General features: G+C 46.3%; 1 protein-coding gene across 2 annotated transcripts; it reads right to left on the reverse strand.

Annotated features, from left to right (window-relative positions):
- Positions 1–3,393: 3,393 nt before the first annotated feature.
- On the reverse strand, positions 3,394–20,205 carry LOC130123037 (prolyl-tRNA synthetase associated domain-containing protein 1-like). 2 transcript variants are annotated; one of them, XM_056292155.1, is made up of 4 exons: positions 20,035–20,205; positions 17,048–17,173; positions 4,392–4,481; positions 3,394–3,893 (listed from the first exon to the last, which is right to left on the reverse strand). In XM_056292155.1, exons 1-4 carry the CDS (start codon positions 20,116–20,118, stop codon positions 3,681–3,683), a joined length of 513 nt encoding a protein of 170 aa, XP_056148130.1. In that variant the 5' UTR covers positions 20,119–20,205; the 3' UTR covers positions 3,394–3,680. The 2 variants fall into 2 exon arrangements, with proteins under 2 accessions (XP_056148130.1, XP_056148131.1); XM_056292156.1 differs by lacking the exon at positions 20,035–20,205 and adding an exon at positions 19,774–19,977.
- Positions 20,206–21,078: the final 873 nt, after the last annotated feature.

Consider the following 21,078-nt stretch of genomic DNA (forward strand, 5'->3'; position numbering starts at 1 on the left):
CTGCTGGTCAGCCCGCCCCCTATTCGCTTCATTCCTGCTGGTCAGCATGATACCACTTCCCTTCATTGCTACTGGTCAGCAGGCCACTAATTCCCTTCATTCCTGCTGGTCAGCATGCCAACTCTTCCTTTCATTCCTGCTGGTCAGCACGCCACCACTTCCCTCCATTCCTGCTGGTCAGCACGCCACCACTTCCCTTCATTTCTGCTGGTTAGCACGCCCCCACTTCCCTTCATTCCTGCTGGTCAGCACGCCCCCACTTCCCTTCATTCCTGTTGGTCAGCACACCACTACTTCCCTTCATTCCTGCTGGTCAGCCCGTCACCACTTCCCTTCATTCCTGCTGGTCAGCCCGTCACCACTTCCCTTCATTCCTGCTGGTCAGCCCACCACCACTTCCCTTCATTCCTGCTGGTCAGCCCACCACCACTTCCCTTCATTCCTGCTGGTCAGCCCGCCCCCTTTCATTCCTGCTGGTCAGCCCGCCCCCACTTCCCTTCATTCCTGTTGGTCAGCCCATCACCACTTCCCTTCATTCCTGCTGGTCAGCCCGCCCCCTTTCATTCCTGCTGGTCAGCCCGCCCCCACTTCCCTTCATTCCTGTTGGTCAGCCCGTCCCCACTTCCCTTCATCCCTGCTGGTCAGCCCACCACCACTTCCCTTCATTCCTGTTGGTCAGCACACCACTACTTCCCTTCATTCCTGCTGGTCAGCCTGTCACCACTTCCCTTCATTCCTGCTGGTCAGCCTGTCACCACTTCCCTTCATTCCTGCTGGTCAGCCTGTCACCACTTCCCTTCATTCCTGCTGGTCAGCCCGTCACCACTTCCCTTCATTCCTGCTGGTCAGCCCGTCACCACTTCCCTTCATTTCTTCTTGTTAGCCCGTCACCACTTCCCTTCATTCCTGCTGGTCAGCCCACCACCACTTCCCTTCATTTCTTCTGGTTAGCACGCCCCCACTTCCCTTCATTCCTGCTGGTCAGCACGCCACCACTTCCCTTCATTTCTTCTGGTTAGCACGCCCCCACTTCCCTTCATTCCTGCTGGTCAGCCCGTCACCACTTCCCTTAGCTCCTGCTGGTCAGCCCACCACCACTTCCCTTCATTCCTGCTGGTCAGCCCGTCACCACTTCCCTTCATTCCTGCTGGTCAGCCCATCACCACTTCCCTTCATTCCTGCTGGTCAGCCCACCACCACTTCCCTTCATTCCTGCTGGTCAGCCCACCACCACTTCCCTTCATTCCTGCTGGTCAGCCTGCCCCCTTTCATCCCTGCTGGTCAGCCCGCCCCCACTTCCCTTCATTCCTGTTGGTCAGCCCGTCCCCACTTCCCTTCATTCCTACTGGTCAGCCCGCCCCCACTTCCCTTCATTCCTGCTGGTCAGCCCACCACCACTTTCCTTCATTCCTGCTGGTCAGCCCGTCACCACTTCCCTTCATTCCTGCTGGTCAGCCCACCACCACTTCCCTTCATTCCTGCTGGTCAGCCCGCCCCCACTTCCCTTCATTCCTCCTGGTCAGCCCGCCACCACTTCCCTTCATTCCTCCTGGTCAGCCCGCCACCACTTCCCTTCATTCCAGCTGGTCAGCCCGCCCCCTTTCATTCCTGCTGATCAGCACACCACCACTTCCTTTCATTCCTGCTGATCAGCACGCCACCACTTCCCTTCATTCCTGCTGGTCAGCCCGCCACCACTTCCCTTCATTCCTGCTGGTCAGCCCGCCCCCACTTCCCTTCATTCCTGCTGGTCAGCCTGCCCCCACTTCCCTTCATTCCTGCTGGTCAGCCCGCCCCCACTTTCCTTCATTCCTGCTGGTCAGCCCGCCCCCACTTCCCTTCATTCCTGCTGGTCAGCCCACCACCACTTTCCTTCATTCCTGTTTGTCAGCCCACCACCACTTCCCTTCATTCCTGCTGGTCAGCCCGCCCCCTTCATTCCTGCTGGTCAGCCCACCACCACTTCCCTTCATCCCTGCTGGTCAGCCCACCCCCACTTCCCTTCATTCCTGCTGGTCAGCCCGCCCCCTTCATCCCTGCTAGTCAGCCCACCCCCACTTCCCTTCATCCCTGCTGGTCAGCCCACCCCCACTTCCCTTCATCCCTGCTGGTCCGCCCACCCCCACTTCCCTTCATTCCTGCTGGTCAGCCCGCCCCCACTTCCCTTCATTCCTGCTGGTCAGCCCACCACCACTTCCTTCATTCCTGTTGGTCAGCCCACCACCACTTCCCTTCATTCCTGCTGGTCAGCCCGCCCCCTTCATTCCTGCTTGTCAGCCCACCACCACTTCCCTTCATCCCTGCTGGTCAGCCCACCCCCACTTCCCTTCATTCCTGCTGGTCAGCCCGCCCCCTTCATCCCTGCTAGTCAGCCCACCCCCACTTCCCTTCATCCCTGCTGGTCAGCCCACCCCCACTTCCCTTCATCCCTGCTGGTCCGCCCACCCCCACTTCCCTTCATTCCTGCTGGTCAGAACACCCCCACTTCCCTTCATTCCTGCTCGTCAGCCCGCCCCCTTCATCCCTGCTGGTCAGCCCACCCCCACTTCCCTTCATTCCTGCTGGTCAGCCCGCCCCCATCATTCCTGCTGGTCAGCACACCACCACTTCCCTTCATCCCTGCTGGTCAGCCCGCCCCCACTTCCCTTCATCCCTGCTGGTCAGCCCGCCCCCACTTCCCTTCATCCCTGCTGGTCAGCCCGCCCCCTTCATCCCTGCTGTTCAGCCCACCACCACTTCCCTTCATCCCTGCTGGTCAGCCCACCCCCACTTCCCTTCATTCCTGCTGGTCAGAACACCCCCACTTCCCTTCATCCGTGCTGGTCAGAACACCCCCACTTCCCTTCATCCCTGCTGGTCAGAACACCCCCACTTCCCTTCATCCCTGTTGGTCCGCCCACCCCCACTTCCCTTCATCCCTGCTGGTCAGCCCACCCCCACTTCCCTTCATCCGTGCTGGTCAACACACCCCCACTTCCCTTCATCCCTGCTGGTCAGCCCACCCCCACTTCCCTTCATCCCTGCTGGTCCGCCCACCCCCACTTCCCTTCATCCCTGCTGGTCAGCCCACCCCCACTTCTCTTCATCCGTGCTGGTCAGAACACCCCCACTTCCCTTCATCCCTGCTGGTCAGCCCACCCCCACTTCCCTTCATCCCTGCTGGTCAGCCCACCCCCACTTCCCTTCATCCCTGCTCGTTCACTTCAATACTTTCATCGTCAAATCACTGAAGTTTAGAAAGAATTACCTGTTTGTTCAGTAACTGGGAGTCTCCGCTCATCATGGCCATGTTTGGAACTTGTTTAGATGAATTCATATTTGCTTTACTAATACATTTTGGAAGTACAGACAACCAGGCATACAAATGTAGATTAAAAAGAGGACACAAACATATGCAGGAGTATCGACTTTAAACCCAGATGAAACAAATCCATGAATGAATGAATGGATATTCTGAAAGAGGAGTTTGCTTAGCACCAGTCGGCTGCTGGATTCTGAATCCAGGAACAGGATAATGTATATCATCATTTTGTTTTATTTTGATAAAACTTTGTCTGATGGGTTTAAATTCTTTTCTTCTGGACGTTCAGCGGGTTTTAACCAAGGCTATGCTAGATGGCACCAGTGTCCGTTTGAGTACATGATCAGACTGGGTCCCATCTCATTAAGGCTGTGGGGATCTATTCAAAGTCCTGCAGGATGGGTTCATGTCCCGTTTCTTTGACAAACGTAAGGAGGTCATCTGGTTTGAGGCCCATGGTGGCGGCGTTGGTCATGGGATGGAAGTAGATCCTGTCGTATCCTCCCGTCACCAAATCGCTGTCCAGAACAAAAGTGACGCTCTGTTCCTTATCGAAGAGGAGAGCCAGCGCTGTGGCACAGCCCTGGCCCACCTAAGACAAAGCCAGAGACAGAAAAGAAAAGAAAACGAGTGAACATAAATATGACTGCACAGCCCGACCAAGGAGGGACGGAGGGCTGAAAAAAGAGGGGAGAAGGTGACCAACATGTAGGAGAGAGAAAGTCACACATTGATCCACCTCATAAAAACTGTCCAGCCTTCAATAACACTGTTGTGAACCTGACAGACTGTGAAAGAGAAGGTTTAACTTAACATCAACGGCAAGAAAGTCGAGGTCGAACTTTCCTCTAAGAGATACAGAGGAAGTTTCTGTTGTTATGGCAACAGGAGGGGATTTGCATTCCAAGAAGCATAAAATTAGTTTCAGTTCAGCATCACATCAGCCACTGAGAAGGTTAAAGTTCAGAACGAAAGCAACCTGAACTTAGAACAACGACTTATTATGGGAAATCACACACACACACACACACACACACACACACACACAAACTATGAGGAAACAATGAGGTGATGTCCTTGATGTCATCACCTTAAGTTTGTCCAACATGGATGCCTCATCAGCAAAGCGAAGGTTTCCACTGCCGACGCTGAGCTTCTTGGCCAGGTCATTTAAATTCACCTGCACAGAAGGATAGGCAGTTTCTTCACTGGTTGAATAGGAAGCTAGCTATGAGCTTCATCTCACAACACATCTTTTAAAGCAGGTCAAAGGTCAAAGCACCATGACAATGAATAGAATAAAATGAAAGCAAATATTTCTGTGACCTAGATGGATGATAGAGAAGAGACGGAGAGAGATAGAGGGATGATGGATGATAGAGAAGTAACAAAAAGATAGGATGATAGAGACATGGTAGAGAGATAGAATGATGATAGATGATATAGACCTGACAGAGACAGATAGAATGATTATGGATGACAGAGAAATGACAGAGCGATAGCTTGATGATGGAGAAGTGACAGCCAGAGATAGAAGGACAATGGACGATACAGAAATGACAAAGAAATAGAATGATGATGGATGATAGAAAAATTACAGAGCGATAGACTGATGATGGATGATATAGACCTGACAGAGAGAGATAGAATGATGGCAGATGATAGAAGTGAGAGAGCGAGCGAGCGAGAGAGCGAGAGAGAGAGAGAGAGAGAGAGAGAGAGAGAGAGAGAGAGAGAGAGAGAGAGAGAGAGAGAGAGAGAGAGAGAGAGCGAGACTGATGATGGATGATAGAGAATTGACAAAAAGAGATAGAATGATGGATGACAGAGAAGTGACACTGACAGATAGAATGATGGATGATAGAGAAGTGACAGAGAGATAGAATGACAGATGATAGAGAAATGACAGAGAGATAGAATGAGGATAAATGATAGAGAAGTGACACTGACAGATAGAATGATGGATGATAGAGAAGTGACAGAGAGATAGAATGACAGATGATAGAGAAATGACAGAGAGATAGAATGATGATAAATGATAGAGAAGTGAGAGAGATATGGAATGATGGATGATAGAGAAATGACAGAGAGATAGGATGATGACAGATGATAGAGAAATGACAGATAGAACAATGATAGATGATAGAGAAGTGAGACAGAATGACAATGGATGATACAAAAATGACGATAGAGAAATGAGAGAGAGATAGAATGACAATGGATGATACAAAAATGATAAAGACAGAATGATGATGGATGATAGAAAAATGACAGAGCGATAGAATGATGATGATGATAGCGAAATGACAGAAATAGAATGATGGATGACAGAGAGGTGAAAGAGATCGAATGATGATGGATGATAGAGGTGACAGAGAGAGATAGAATGATTATGGATGATAGCGAAGTTAAAGAGAAATAGAATGATGATGGCTAGAGTGACAGAGATAGAATGACGATAGATGAGAGAAGCGACAGAGAGCGATAGAATGATGATGGATGATAGAGAAGTGACAGAGAGATAGAATGATGATGATAGAGAATGACAGAGATAGAATGATGGATGACAGAGAAGTGACAAAAAGAAATAGAATAATGACAATAGAGAATGACAGAGATAAAACGATGATGGATAGAGTGGCAGAGACAGAATGAGGATAGATGAGAGAGAAGTGACAGAGAGATAGAATGATGACGGATGAGAGAGAAGTGACAGAGATAGAATGATGATAGCTGATAGAGAAGTGAGAGAGAGATAGAATGATGATGCACGACAGAGAAGTAACAAAAAGAGAGAATGATGATGGATAGAGAATGACAGAGATAGAATGATGGATGGAGAAGTGAGAGAGATATAGAATGATGATAGATGATAGAGCCATGACAGAGAGATATAATGGTGATGGATGATAGAGGTGACAGAGATAGAATGATGATAGATGATACAGAAGTAATAGAAATAGAATGATGATGGATGATAGAGAGGTGACAGAGAGATAGAATGATGGTGGATGACAGAGAGGTGACAGAGAGATAGAATGATGGATGATAGCAAAGTGATAGAGAGAGACAGGCTGATGATTGATGATAGTGAAGTGACAGAGATAGAATGATGATGGATAATAGAGAGGTGACAGAGAGATACAAACCCCAATTCCAATGAAGTTGGGACGTTGTGTAAAACGTAAATAAAAACAATGCAATGATTTGCAAATCCTTTTCGACCTATATTCAGTTGAATACACTACAAAGACAAGATATCTAATGTTCAAACTGATAAACTTTATTGTTTCTTGCAAATGTAACCTGCACGACAGGGGAATGGGCCTATGCTTGCGCAGGGACAGTTTACAGTCTAATGTCTAAGTTCAGTGGAGATTGGTGTAGGTTTTTTCTAGACCGGATTCTAGTACTCACCCCAAAGACAACACACACACTCGTGGGTATAGTTTACAACTAAAAAACCAATTTATTTCAACAGTTCAAAGTAAAGTTATTTCAATATCAATACTAAATTAGATGTGTTATATATATATATATATATATATATATATATATATATTTTACTCTATTATACTTTTTAAAAGTTCTTCCTAATATTCTATTTATTGTCTATATCTATCTATATTCTATTTTATACCCTTCTAATATATTACTCATGCAGCCATATTCTACACTAACAAATTAAAGAAAATAATCCAAAATAAAGTATGAGTGCACTCAAAGAAAATAATAAAGAAAAGAAAAGGGGGAATGATTCAGTCTTCCAATCTGTGCAAGGTGCAATGTCCAGATCCTACCACAATCACAGGGGCAAGTTAATGTAGAGGCGATGATGATGAATCCAAATCCAGGGCGATGATGGGGGCAATCCAAAGGGGGTATCCAAGGGTTCCAAAAGGGTGTAGCAAGGGGGGTTGTTCGGGGTACTAAAAAACCAGTCAGGATTCCAGCAGCGTACAAAACACAAGAGAAAAGCGTCTTCCTTCTTCCTTCAACGGGAGATCATCTGTCAAGGAAGCTTCATGGGAGGGATCTTTTTTGTCGTAGTTCAAATGTCCTGTAGCTCAAATATCCGTAGTTCAAATATCAATAATTCAGGTATCCATAGTCAAAGTTGTCCGTATTTCTAAATATCCGTATTTCTCTTCTCTGGCATGGTTTAAACTCTGCAGCTCGTGTGCCTCCTAGAGGCTACTCGTGGAACTTACATACGTCACAGGGTACATGTAATCATGTGGGTTACATTCTCCCCCTCTAAACCGCATCAGTCTCTGCATGCGTCTAAACACTGTATGGTCTTGCAGAGGGCACTCTAGAAGAATCAGGGACATTTCTGCCCAAACTTTCGAAAAATGAGGCCATGGCTAGGACTAAAGGTCTTCCTAGTTCACCATAACAGAGTCTCTCAGGGGGATGTCTTTCTCTGATAGATCTTCTGATCGGTTCGCTCTCAGACGGGTTTCCGTCAGACAGGTCAGCCTGGCCTGTCACACCAGTGGGCGGTGCACTCTCGGGTTCAAGTGGGTTGTTTTCAGGTGAACGTCCTTCAATAGGTCCAAATTGAGGTACAACAGTAGTGGATGATGCGGGGTCTCCCTCAGGTAAGTGTCTTCGAACAGGTTGAGAGAATTCATCTGTGACTACTTCTGTCTCACGCCCAATTGGTTTCTTTTCAAGTAACTGATTGTGAACAGACTCAGGGGTATGGGGTACTTCACTAAGGAGTGGACTATCAGATTGGGAGAACTCCGACGGACTTGGATTCAACCCGACTGGGTTCAACAGTTCCGTGGCACGTGCTAGAGGGGTGGCCTGTGTGGTTGTCCTAATGCTTTGGGGAAACCTTGTGGAGATCTGTGGATAGCAATCCTCATCCTCGTCACTGCTGGGCATATCTGGGTCAACAATATTGTCGTGCCTGGTCTGCTGTGAGACTGTTTCCCTGCGTCTCAGCCTGCTTGTTGGTAAGTTTGTGTCAGGTTCTGAGACTTTATCTGTAACAGGTAGAAAGCCGCAGGGCAGAAGAAGGTCTCTGTGAAGGGTACGGTGTGGACCTTCACCCTGTTCTTGCTTGACGACATACACTGGGCCATCTCCCATCCTCTTCACCACAGTATGGACTTCCTTTTCCCATCTGTCCGCAAGTTTATGTTTTCCTCTTAAATTGACATTCTTCACCAGGACTCTATCTCCGGTAACAAGTTCTGCGGCTCTGATCTTTTTATCAAACCTGGCTTTATTCTTCTCTCCCATCTTCTTAGAGCTTTCAGAAGCAAGTGCATAGCTGTCTTGGAGGCGCTGTCGAAGATGTTTAACATACTCTGAATGCGACTTGAATGCAATTTGGTCTGGTGTAAGGCCTAGAACCAGATCAATGGGTAGTCTTGGCTGTCTACCAAACAACAATTCATATGGAGAGTAGCCTGTGGTGTCATTTTTCGTGCAATTGTATGCATGGACTAGCGGTTTGACAAAGTCCCTCCAATGATATTTATCCTTGTCTTCTAGTGTCCCGAGCATGCTGAGAAGGGTCCTGTTAAATCTCTCGACAGGGTTTCCACGTGGATGGTATGGCGTGGTTCTGATCTTTTCGGTTCCAATCAGACAGCACAACTCCTTGATGGTGTGGTATTCAAAATCTCTCCCCTGGTCACTGAGAAGGCGACTTGGAAAACCATACTGTACAATGAAGTTTTCCCACAGTGTTTTGGCAACCGTATTCGCCTTTTGGTCTTTCGTGGGGATGGCAACGGCAAACTTGGTGAAGTGATCCGTGATGACGAGGATGTTTCTAGTGTCCTTACTATCAGGCTCAATACAGAGGTAATCCATACACACCAGTTCAAGGGGATAACTGGTCTGTATATTCTCCATATGAGCAGCATGCTGGGAATTGGCTTTCCGCCTCACGCATCTTTCACAAGTCCTACACTTCTGTTCAACAGAATGAAACATCTTTGGCCAGAAAAATCTGGAACGAACAAGATGAAGGACACGCTGAGTGCCAAGATGACCGACTTCATCATGAAGGCCTTGCAATGCTCTTTCTCTGTGGCTACTAGGCAGCACCAGCTGATAGATCTGATTCCCACGATCAAGACATTTCCTGAACAGTACTCCATCTATAAGCTCTAGTCTATTCCATTCTCTAAGGAGCAGCTTGACTTCTGACAGTTCAGAGGACATCTCTTGAAAAGTGGGTTTTCGGTTTCCTTGAATGAAACTGATCACACGTCTGATAGATGGATCCTGTCTTTGAGACTGATACCAGTCATTGTGAGTCATTCCAGGGAGGGTGCCTTGTCCAGAGAACACAAAGTCATCAGGGATGGCAGAAGCATCTAAAGCTAAGGATTCAGCAAGAATGGGGAGTTCTGGCTGCAAATAGTCAGCCAAAGTGGTCACAGAGTGGCGTTGACATAAAGCAGACAGCATGTCACCAGAAACAGTTTTGCTTTCTCCATCCAAAACCCTTTGCTTCAGCTCTTCTATCCTCGCTTTCTCCTGCTTGAACTCCTCATCTTCTTCTGACGGACTCTGGGGTCTTCTGGACAACCCATCGGCATCTTGATTGCTGATCCCAGCCCTATACTTTATGGTGAATCTGTAGGTTGACAGAGCAGCTAACCAGCGATGTCCTGCTGCATCAAGCTTTGCTGTGGTCAACACATAAGTTAGGGGGTTATTGTCTGTTAAAACCTGAAATTCTGTTCCATAGAGGTAATCATGGAATTTCTCACAGATGGCCCATTTCAAGGCGAGGTACTCTTGCTTGTGGGCAGGATAGTTTTGTTCACTTCTGGATAGTCCTCTGCTGGCATAAGCTACAACCCTCAGCTTCCCATCGTGTTCCTGATAGAGCGCAGCACCGAGACCATCGCGGCTGGCATCAGTATGCAGGACGTAAGGAAGATTGGGATTGGCGAAGGCAAGAACAGGGGCCGAAGTCAGTTTATCTATGAGAGTTCTAAAAGCAACGTCACACTCTTCAGTCCACTCATTTCCAAAAGGTAAGGTGGGATTGATGGAAGTCTTGACCCTGTCCTTCTTGTAAATCTTCCCTCTTTTCCTTGGAGCAACATAGCCAGCAGTTAGAGCATTCAATGGCTTTGCTATTTTAGAGTACCCTTCCACAAAACGTCGGTAATATCCAGCAAATCCTAGGAAGCATTTGAGCTCTTTTCTGTTGGTGGGTTGAGGCCATTCTCTCAAAGCAGAGACTTTGCTTGGATCTGTGTGGACTCCATTGGCATCTACAACATGGCCAAGGTATTTAACAGAAGTCTGGAAAAAATGGCATTTTTCAGGGGACAACTTTAGGCCATAGTCTTTGAGCCGGTTCAACACTTTCATCAATCTGGCCTCGTGCTCTTCTAGTGTGTCAGAGAAGACAATCAGGTCATCCAGAAATACTAGTACTTCATTGAGATGCAGGTCTCCAACACATTTCTCCATCAGTCTCTGAAAGGTGCTTGGTGCATTTGTCACACCTTGGGGCATACGATTAAACTCATAGAAGCCTAGAGGGCAGACAAAAGCGGTCTTGTGCTTATCTTCCTCTGCAACTTCTACTTGATAGTAGCCTGACTTCAGATCCATGACAGAAAACCATTTGGCTCCACTAAGAGCAGAGAAGGTGTCTTCGATGTTGGGGAGAGCATAGGCATCTTTGATCGTTCTCATGTTCAGCTTCCTGAAATCTATGCAGAGTCTTATTGCACCATTCTTCTTCTTGACAACTACAATGGGGGAAGCAAATGGAGACTCTGACTCGCGAATAATTCCAGCGTCTAGCAGCTCTCTTAGGTGTGGTTTGACAGCTTCTCTGTCAGAGGGATGAATGGGTCTGGGTCGCTCTCTAAAAGGGGCCTCATCCTGGAGTCGGATGCGATGTTTTACTGCAGTCGTATGACCATGAGACAAGTCATCAACAGCAAACACCTCTGGCATGCTGTTCAGCTGGTGTGTGATCCGTTTTTTCCACTCTTCTGGAATGGGGGAATCTTCCAAATCAAAGTTGGTGGTGTTACTCTGAGACTGAGGGATGTCAGGCACAGTCATATTTTGGGATTCAGACGGCATCACATACTGTGCTACCATCATTTCAGCTATCACCTGCCTTGGATGCAGTGTGACACTACGATCAGTCACATTTCTGAGAATGACAGGAATCTTGTTTAAAGATCGAAGTGGAGTTTCTATCAAGGAATTTTCAACGAACACTCCACCAGGTAAGGAAACGGTTTCAGGGGATTCGACCACGAAAGGGGAACGTGGGAAATGTTTCTTCACTCTGACATCTCCAAAGACAGACACTTTTCTTCCTGGTGGAATGGTGACAGGATGGCGTCCATGCAACTTAACATGATTGGCTGAAATCTCTTCCTGATGACTTAGGGCAACATGCTGGAACAGCAAGATACAGTCACTATTGATATTGGGCCTTTGTAAGAATTCTCTTCCATGCTTTTCTATGCCACCTTCATATAATCTGTCAAGGACATTGGTTCCAATCAATAGGGGAATCTGAGTGTTAAAATGGCAATTTGGCACAATGAGAACTAATGAAGAGACCTGTTCAGCTACGCCAGTGATGCTGCTGGGGAAGGAGATGAGGGCTTGGATATAACCCTGGTAAGGAACATGTTGGCCACCTGCACCTTCTATCTGGAAAAGAGTCTGAATGGGCTGGATGGGGAGGAACGATAAGTGGTTCAAGTAGAATGTCTCTGAAATGGTTGTTACTTGGGAACCGGTGTCAAGGATTGATTCACATTCTATTCCTTCAGTGGAGACAGATGCAGTGCAGCGTGGCCCTACAAGTTCACAGGGAAGGGATAGGCTATTTTGGTATCTTTGTCTGTATCTATTTTTTCTTGTCTGGGTTCTATTCATAATATCATTAATGGGTTTGGGACTGTTATGCTGGTACTTAGCTCCTGAACGTCCCGAAACAGGAGCTGCTACTAGTTTAAAGGCATGGAGGTGAGGGTATGCGTATTCCTGTGAGCTTCACGTTTTTGTCTCAGCTTGGTGTTCTTTTGATGGACAAGAGCGGGGTTGGGGGCACTCACACAGTGGGCAGCAATGTGACCATCTCCACCACATTTAAAGCAGAACCATGGCTTGGGAAAACGACGCGTGTAAATTCGAGGTGTGGAGGCATTCATGACCATGCAGCTGGTTTCAATCTGAGTTCTGTTTGGCTGTGGTTCTTCCTTGATGGACAGGGTTGCAATTTGTTTCTTTAACTCAGCTACCTCATCGCGGAGTTTCTGTGTGTCTTCATTTTTGTTTTCGGCTGGGGCTTCGATTCCATAAACAGTGTGGGCATGCACTGAAGCTTTTGAGCTCCCTAGATGTTTCTTCATCCTATCTAGTTTAGCTGAACGACGGCCTTCTTCTGTCCTAAGCTGATGAAGCAATTCAGGAAATGAGGGTGGGCTATTTTTTTTCTGTTCAAGCTGAAGACCTAAAATCAACGAGTGGTCCCAGCATCCTCTGCAGAACTGTCTTATTAAGTGTTTTTCTGAATCTACAAGTGAAGCTCCCCCTCTAGAGATGACTTTAGTGAGGAGGGTCTGAAGTCTGAATAAATAATCAGATGGCTTCTCTCCAGAATTCTGGTTTGCACTCAAGAATGCAGCAAAAAGCTCTTCTCCATCCTCTACGACTCCAAAGGCTGATTCGATGTGGTTTACGTACGCAACAGGGTTTGCATTGACACCAAGCGGTTTCACCATGTCAGAAGCTGGACCAACCAATCTCTCTAGAACCTTTCTGATTTTTTGTGAATCGGTGACATAGGTGTCACTTAGAAGCAGCTCAACTTGAGTTCTCCAAGCTTCATAATCTACTTCCCCATTTGGCTTTGGAAGCCTACCTGAGAAGGTTCGAATTTTACTTGGGCTACTGTATGGTTGTGTTGACTCATTCTTAATAACATGTTCTACTACTACGTTCTGGATGCTCGGGGGATTAATGATGTCTTCTTCAAGGCTCATTGAATTACGCATGGATGAGTGTGTGGTTGGAGCACGGTGAATGTCAGATATAGATGGCCGTCTGTTACATTCTTGGGTCATGCTAGGCGTGTGCTCAACATCAATGCTAGGCTTAGTGTCTTGCATAGGGCTGTGTTCCGGTAAAGACGTGTTGTCAGTTTTCTGTGATGCTGTAGACCGAATGCGCCTCAGTTCATTTTTTAAGATGGAGGCATAGCCTGACATGGCACTACCACCAATAGCGCTGAGTTCTTCGAGATATTGCTGGGCTAAGTCTTTGCCTATTTCCTCTTGACATATTTGTCCAATTGTTCTGACATTCCATAGAGTAGTTGGATCAACAGGGCTAGGTATAAGGCCAAGGGTATCTGGGGTTATCCTGGTGATTGACTTTTCACACTCAAATTCTATTATTACCCTACCATTAGGTTGGTTGGGCTCATCCACAACTCTGATGCAGGATGAGATCTTCCCATGTTGTTCGAAGAAGCTTTTTATCGTTTCGGCAGAGCTCATTTCATTGACACCTTCAACTAATAAGCAGTTTTGTCCATGGACTTTATACTGATTGCAAAGATCCATATTGACTGTGTTATTTTCAAAACAAAAATATATATAATCAAGTATTTTATAGAGAGGTGTGGTCAGTGGGGTAGTATATGGCCTGAAACGCTAATTAACCAATCTCCTGGCTGGCTCGCCAACTTTCTGTAACCTGCACGACAGGGGAATGGGCCTATGCTTGCGCAGGGACAGTTTACAGTCTAATGTCTAAGTTCAGTGGAGATTGGTGTAGGTTTTTTTCTAGACCGGATTCTAGTACTCACCCCAAAGACAACACACACACTCGTGGGTATAGTTTACAATAAAAAAAACCAATTTATTTCAACAGTTCAAAGTAAAGTTATTTCAATATCAATACTAAATTAGATGTGTTTTATATATATATATATATTTTACTCTATTATACTTTTTAAAAGTTCTTCCTAATATTCTATTTATTGTCTATATCTATCTATATTCTATTTTATACCCTTCTAATATATTACTCATGCAGCCATATTCTACACTAACAAATTAAAGAAAATAATCCAAAATAAAGTATGAGTGCACTCAAAGAAAATAATAAAGAAAAGAAAAGGGGGAATGATTCAGTCTTCCAATCTGTGCAAGGTGCAATGTCCAGATCCTACCACAATCACAGGGGCAAGTTAATGTAGAGGCGATGATGATGAATCCAAATCCAGGGCGATGATGGGGGCAATCCAAAGGGGGTATCCAAGGGTTCCAAAAGGGTGTAGCAAGGGGGGTTGTTCGGGGTACTAAAAAACCAGTCAGGATTCCAGCAGCGTACAAAACACAAGAGAAAAGAGTCTTCCTTCTTCCTTCAACGGGAGATCATCTGTCAAGGAAGCTTCATGGGAGGGATCTTTTTTGTCGTAGTTCAAATGTCCTGTAGCTCAAATATCCGTAGTTCAAATATCAATAATTCAGGTATCCATAGTCAAAGTTGTCCGTATTTCTAAATATCCGTATTTCTCTTCTCTATTGTCGACGGTTGTTTGCATGGTTTAAACTCTGTAGCTCGTGTGCCTCCTAGAGGCTACTCGTGGAACTTACATACGTCACAGGGTACATGTAATCATGTGGGTTACACAAATATTCCCTCATTTTGAATTTGATGCCTGCAACACGTTCCAAAGAAGCTGGGACAGGGGCAACAACAGACTGGGAAAGTTGAGGAATGCTCAAAAAACACCTGTTTGGAACATTCCACAGGTGAACAGGTAAACTGGAAACAGGTGAGGGCCATGATTGGGTATAAAAGGAGCATCCCCGAAGGCTCAGTCGTTCACAAGCGAGGAAGGGGCGAGGTTCACCACTTTGTGAACAACTGCATGAGCAAATAGTGCAAGAGTTTAAGAACAACGTTTCTCAACGTACAGCTGCAAGGAATTTAGGGATTTCATCATCTCCAGTCTATAATATTACCACAAGATTCAGAGAATCCGGAGAAATCTCTGCACGTAAGCGGCAAGGCCCAAAACCAACACTGAATGCCCGTGACCTTTGACCCCTCAGGCGGCACTGCATTAAAAACCGACATCATTGTGTAAAGGATATTCCCACGTGGGCTCAGGAGCACTTGGGAAAACCATCGTCAGTTAACACAGTTGATCGCTACATCTACAAGTGCAAGTTAAAACTCTACCATGCAAAGCCAAAGCCATATATCAACACCACCCAGAAACACCCCGCCGGCTTCTCTGGCCCGAGCTCATCTGAGATGGACTGACGCAAAGTGGACAAGTGTGCTGTGGTCTGACGAGTCCACATTTCACATTGTTTTTGGAAATCATGGACGTCGTGTCCTCCGGGCTAAAGAGGAAGAGGACCATCCAGATTGTTATCAGCCCAGAGTCCAAAAGCCAGCATCTGTGATGGTATGGGGGGTGTGTTAGTGCCCATGGCATCATGGGTAACTTGCACATCTGTGAAGGCACCATTAATGCTGAAAGGCACATACAGGTTTTGGAGCAACATGTGCTGCCATCCAAGCGACATCTTTTTCAGGGACGTCCCTGCTTATTTCAGCAAGACAATGCCAAGCCACATTCTGCAGGTGTTACACCAGCGGGGCTTCGTAGTAAAAGAGTGCGGGTACTGGACTGGCCTGCCTGCAGTCCAGACCTGTCTCCCATTGAACATGTGTGGCGCGTTATGAAGCGCAAAATACAGCAACGGAGACTCCGAACTGTTGAGCAACTGAAGTCGCACATCAAGCAAGAATGGGAAAGAATTCCACCTACAAAGCTTCAACAAGTAGTGTCCTCAGTTCCCAAACGCTTACTGAGTGTTGTTAAAAGGAAAGGTGGTGTAACACAGTGGTGAACATGCCCCTGTCCCAGCTTCTTTGGAACGTGTTGCAGGCATCAAATTCACAATGAATGAATATTTGCAAAAAACAAAGTTTATCAGTTTGAACATTAAATATCTTGTCTTTGTTGTGTATTCAATTAAATATAGGTGGAAAAGGATTTGCAAATCATTGTGTTGTTTTTATTCACATTTTACAAAACGTCCCAACTTCATTGGAATTGGGGTTTGTAGAATGATGATGGATAGCAAAGTGACAGAGAGAGATAAAATGATGATGGATGATATAGACCTGACAGAGAGATAGAATGATGGATGATAGATAAGTGACAGAGAGCGATAGAATGAGGATGGATGATAGAGAATTGACAAAGAGAGATAGAATGATGATGGATGAAAGAGAGGTGACAGAGAGAGATAGAATGATGATAGAGAAGTGACAGAAAGATAGAATGATGAAGGATGATAGGTGACAGAAAGACAGAAGGATGGTGGATGATAGAGAAGCGACAGAAAGAGATAGAATGATGATAGAGAAGTGACAGAAAGAGATAGAATGATGAAGGATGATAGGTGACAGAGACAGAAGGATGGTGGATGATACAGAAGTGACAGAGAGAGAGAGAGAATGATGATGGATGATAGAGAATTGACAGAGAGAGATAGAATGATGATAGAGAAGTGACAGAGAGAGAGAGAGAGAGAGAGAGAGAGAGAGAGAGAGAGAGAGAGAGAGAGAGAGAGAGAGAGAGAGAGAGAGAGAGAGAGAGAGAATGATGATGGATGGTAGAGAAGTGACAGAGTCATAGAAGGATGATGGATGAAAATGTATCCATTCTATTTGTTGTAGCTCTATAGTGACCTGTCTGTCATGGCGGGCCGACACCAGCCAAAGACTTTTCTTCTTCTTGTCCTTCAGGAAAAGGTTTTTGGTTACAGCACCACTCACATCCCGTAGGTGGGGCATCATTTCCTCCACTGTGAAAACCTGGAAAAGACAGGAAGAGACAGAGAGAAAAAGTCAGATTGAGCGAAGGAGAGTTATGAAGAGGCAAGCATTGACAAAAGGTGAGAAATGAAATAAAGAGAGGAACACTGGCATTAGACAGGTTTTCTCTTCTTCTGTCATCTATATAAATCAGTCTGTCTTGGTGGGTTTAGACAGTCTTTTCTTTATGGATGTAGCACACTGCAACATTATAACACAAATGCTTACAATAAAGTTGCAGATTGTTCAGCAATGGAATTCAATTTGATTGGATTGGATTTTATCATAATTGCTGGTCTGAAAATCGAATTCACAAAAATCTTATATTTGAAGTTATTATTACTACAACAATGTAGTGTTCACTTTTAAGGACTTAGGGTTAGGGTCTTGCTCCTACATACGTTTGTGATTTATTGACCTGGTATACGTCCTCTCGACCATTAAGGTCTGCAGATGGAGCCCTGCTGGTTATTCCAGGTCTCGGTTGGGTACAAAGGGTGATCGGGCTTTTGCTGTTAGAGCCCCCACACTATGGGCCTCTCTTCCTGTTGAACTTAGACAAACCAAGTCTCTAGCTTCTTTTAAATCTAATCTTAAAACTTTTCTTTTCATGGAAGCTTTTACATGTTTGTTTTTACGCAGAAAAAAACTTATATTACTACAGTATGTTTTTTCACACAATAGAAATTATTACAGTAGTATTACAGTTACAACCATGAGCTATCTACTACTACTACTACTACTACTACTACTACGGCTGCTGCTACTTGCGGCTGCTCCCTTTAGGGGGCGCCACAGTGGATCATCCGTTTCCATCTCCTCCTGTCCTCTGCATCTTCCTCTGTCACACCAGCCACCTGCATGTCCTCCCTCACCACATCCATAAACCTCCTCTTTGGCCTTCCTCTTCTCCTCTTCCCTGGCAGCTCCATATTCAGCATCCTTCTCCCAGTATACCCAGCATCTCTCCTCCACACATGTCCAAACCATCTCCATCTTGTCTCTCTTGCTTTGTCTCCAAACCGTCCAACTTGAGCGGTCCCTCTAATATACTCGTTCCTAATCCTGTCCTTCGTCACTCCCAGTGAAAATCTTATCATCTTCATCTCTGCCACCTCCACCTCCACCTCCTGTCTTTTCATCAGTGCCACTGTCTCCAAACCATACAACATAGCTGGTCTCACTACCATCTTGTGAACCTTCCCTTTAACTCTTGCTGGTACCCTTCTGTCACACATCACTCCTGACACTCTTCTCCACCCACTCCACCCTGCCTGCACTCTCTTCTTCACCTCTCTCCTGCCCCAAGTATTTAAACTCATATGCCTTCGTCACCTCTACTCCTTGCATCCTGACCATTCCACTGTCCTCTCTCTCATTCACACATAGGTATTCCGTCTTGCTCCTACTGACTTTCATTCCTCTTCTCTCCAGTGCATACCTCCACCTCTCCAGGCTCTCCTCCACCTGCACCCTACTCTCGTTACAGATCACAATGTCATCCACAAACATCATAGTCTATACCTCCACCTCTCCAGGCTCTCCTCCACCTGTACCCTACTCTCGCTACAGATCACAATGTCATCCACAAACATCATAGTCTATAGCGCCACCTCTCCAGGCTCTCCTCCACCTGCACCCTACTCTCACTACAGATCACAACGTCATCCACAAACATCGTAGTCTATACTTCCACCTCTCCAGGCTCTCCTCCACCTGCACCCTAATCTCGCTACAGATCACAATGTCATCCACAAACATCATAGTCTATACCTCCACCTCTCCAGGCTCTCCTCCACCTGCACCCTACTCTCGCTATAGATCACAATGTCATCCACAAACATCATAGTCTATACCTCCACCTGTACCCTACTCTCACTACAGATCACAATGTCATCCACAAACATCATAGTCTATTCCTCCACCTCTCCAGGCTCTCCTCCACCTGCACCCTACTCTCACTACAGATCACAATGTCATCCAAAAACATCATAGTCTATACCTCCACCTCTCCAGGCTCTCCTCCACCTGCACCCTACTCTCACTACAGATCACAATGTCATCTAAAAACTCCATAGTCTATACCTCCACCTCTCCAGGCTCTCCTCCACCTGCACCCTACTCTCACTACAGACCACCATGTCATCCACAAACATCATAGTCTATACCTCCACCTCTCCAAGCTCTCCTCCACCTGCACCCTACTCTCACTACAGATCACCATGTCATCCACAAACATCATAGTCTATACCTCCACCTCTCCAGGCTCTCCTCCACCTGCACCCTACTCTCACTACAGACTCCATGTCATCTGCAAACATCAGTCCACGGAGACTCCTGCCTGATCTCGTCCGTCAACCTGTCCATCACCATTGCAAAGAAGAAAGGGCTCAGAGCCGATCCTTGGTGTAATCCACCTCCACCTTGAACCCATCTGTCACTCAAACCACCACCTCACCACTGCCACACTGCCCTCATACATATCCTGCACCACTGCTACATGCTTCTCTGCAACTCCTGACTTCCTCATACAATGAGACATACTTGTGTTTAAATGATTCTGCCACTGTTAATACAGCATTTTTATGTGGGTATTTCACCTGACGCCATCCTTCGCGTTGACAACGTTTACTATGATTGGTAGGTAACCTTTCTGTCAACACATGCATTCAGCAGGACGTGTAAAAGCAAAGTCCGCTTGCAGGCCATTGAGAAATGACGTCCGCTGCCTCGAGTCGCGTCCCGGCAGCACAACACGCCACGTGCAACTCCCCTTGGCAGAGGAAAGAAGCGCACGCGGAAAACAACATGGCGATCCTTAGCGGAACAGAAATGTGTTCGATGCTAACGTTCCCATGTACCGGTGGGTGCTCCACGCAGGTGGTGTCGATGTTCAAACTGTGCAGACGCTCCTCCAGCTCCGCCCGCAGCTCCGCTGACGTCATCGCTGATGGACTCAAACTCGTAAAACCTGAAGAAATTATCCACAAAATTAAGACTCCTGCTGGAGGAAGGACCTGCGGCGGAAGACGACCTGTTCTCTTCTTCTCTGATCATAGCTGGTAGAGGAATGAACAGGTCATGGTTACAGCGCCCCCTGCTGGACACTGTTAAATAACCCTCTGTCACGGTAACGTGATGGCGGATTTATGGAGATTAACCAAATGAAAAAATAAACCCACACACACAAACACACACACACACACACACACAGAGGAAAAAGCACAATGAGATGGTGTGAATGGGTTTCGAACGTGTTTGTGTGTGCTAATGGCTGCTGATCAGAACAATTTACTCAGTATTTCAAGGATCACTGGGCCACTAAAGAGTCCAGTCCTCCAGTTCACAAACATGAATGAAGAGTTGCTGCATGAGATCCCATCCCGTCCACGTGTCTGTTAGGAAGCACATTAAGCTGATGAGCATTAACGCCACCGCGCTACCGGTGACCTCGTTTCCTGTCCAGAACAGGGCCAACGCCACAGCAACCACTCCCTTTCTTTTAGCAAATTACATTTACATAAATATTCCAGATTAAGGTCATCTAGCACGGCGGGTACAAATGCCGCCCGTGTTATATGGCTTCTGTTCCCTGTGTCGATCAATGGAGCAAGGCACTAGAGCCGGGCTGAGGCCTTCCAGAACTCTTCCAGAACTGCAGCAACTACAGACGTGTAGTGTTGATCAGCTGTTGTGTGCACTGTGTGTGCACTGTGCTAATAAGTAAGCAAAGTAGTACCTTAATCAATGGTTATTTATTGAACATCTCTGAGGTACGCTAGTAACGGCCACAGCTCCACGTAGACTCCTCCTCTCTCCTCTACGTCATCACATCTTAAAGGCACAGGACACCACATCTTCCCCTTTCTTAAAATAATTACTTCTATTAACAGGAGGCATGTAAA

This window comes from Lampris incognitus, chromosome 13 (assembly GCF_029633865.1).
Source record: "Lampris incognitus isolate fLamInc1 chromosome 13, fLamInc1.hap2, whole genome shotgun sequence".
NCBI lineage: Eukaryota > Metazoa > Chordata > Actinopteri > Lampriformes > Lampridae > Lampris > Lampris incognitus.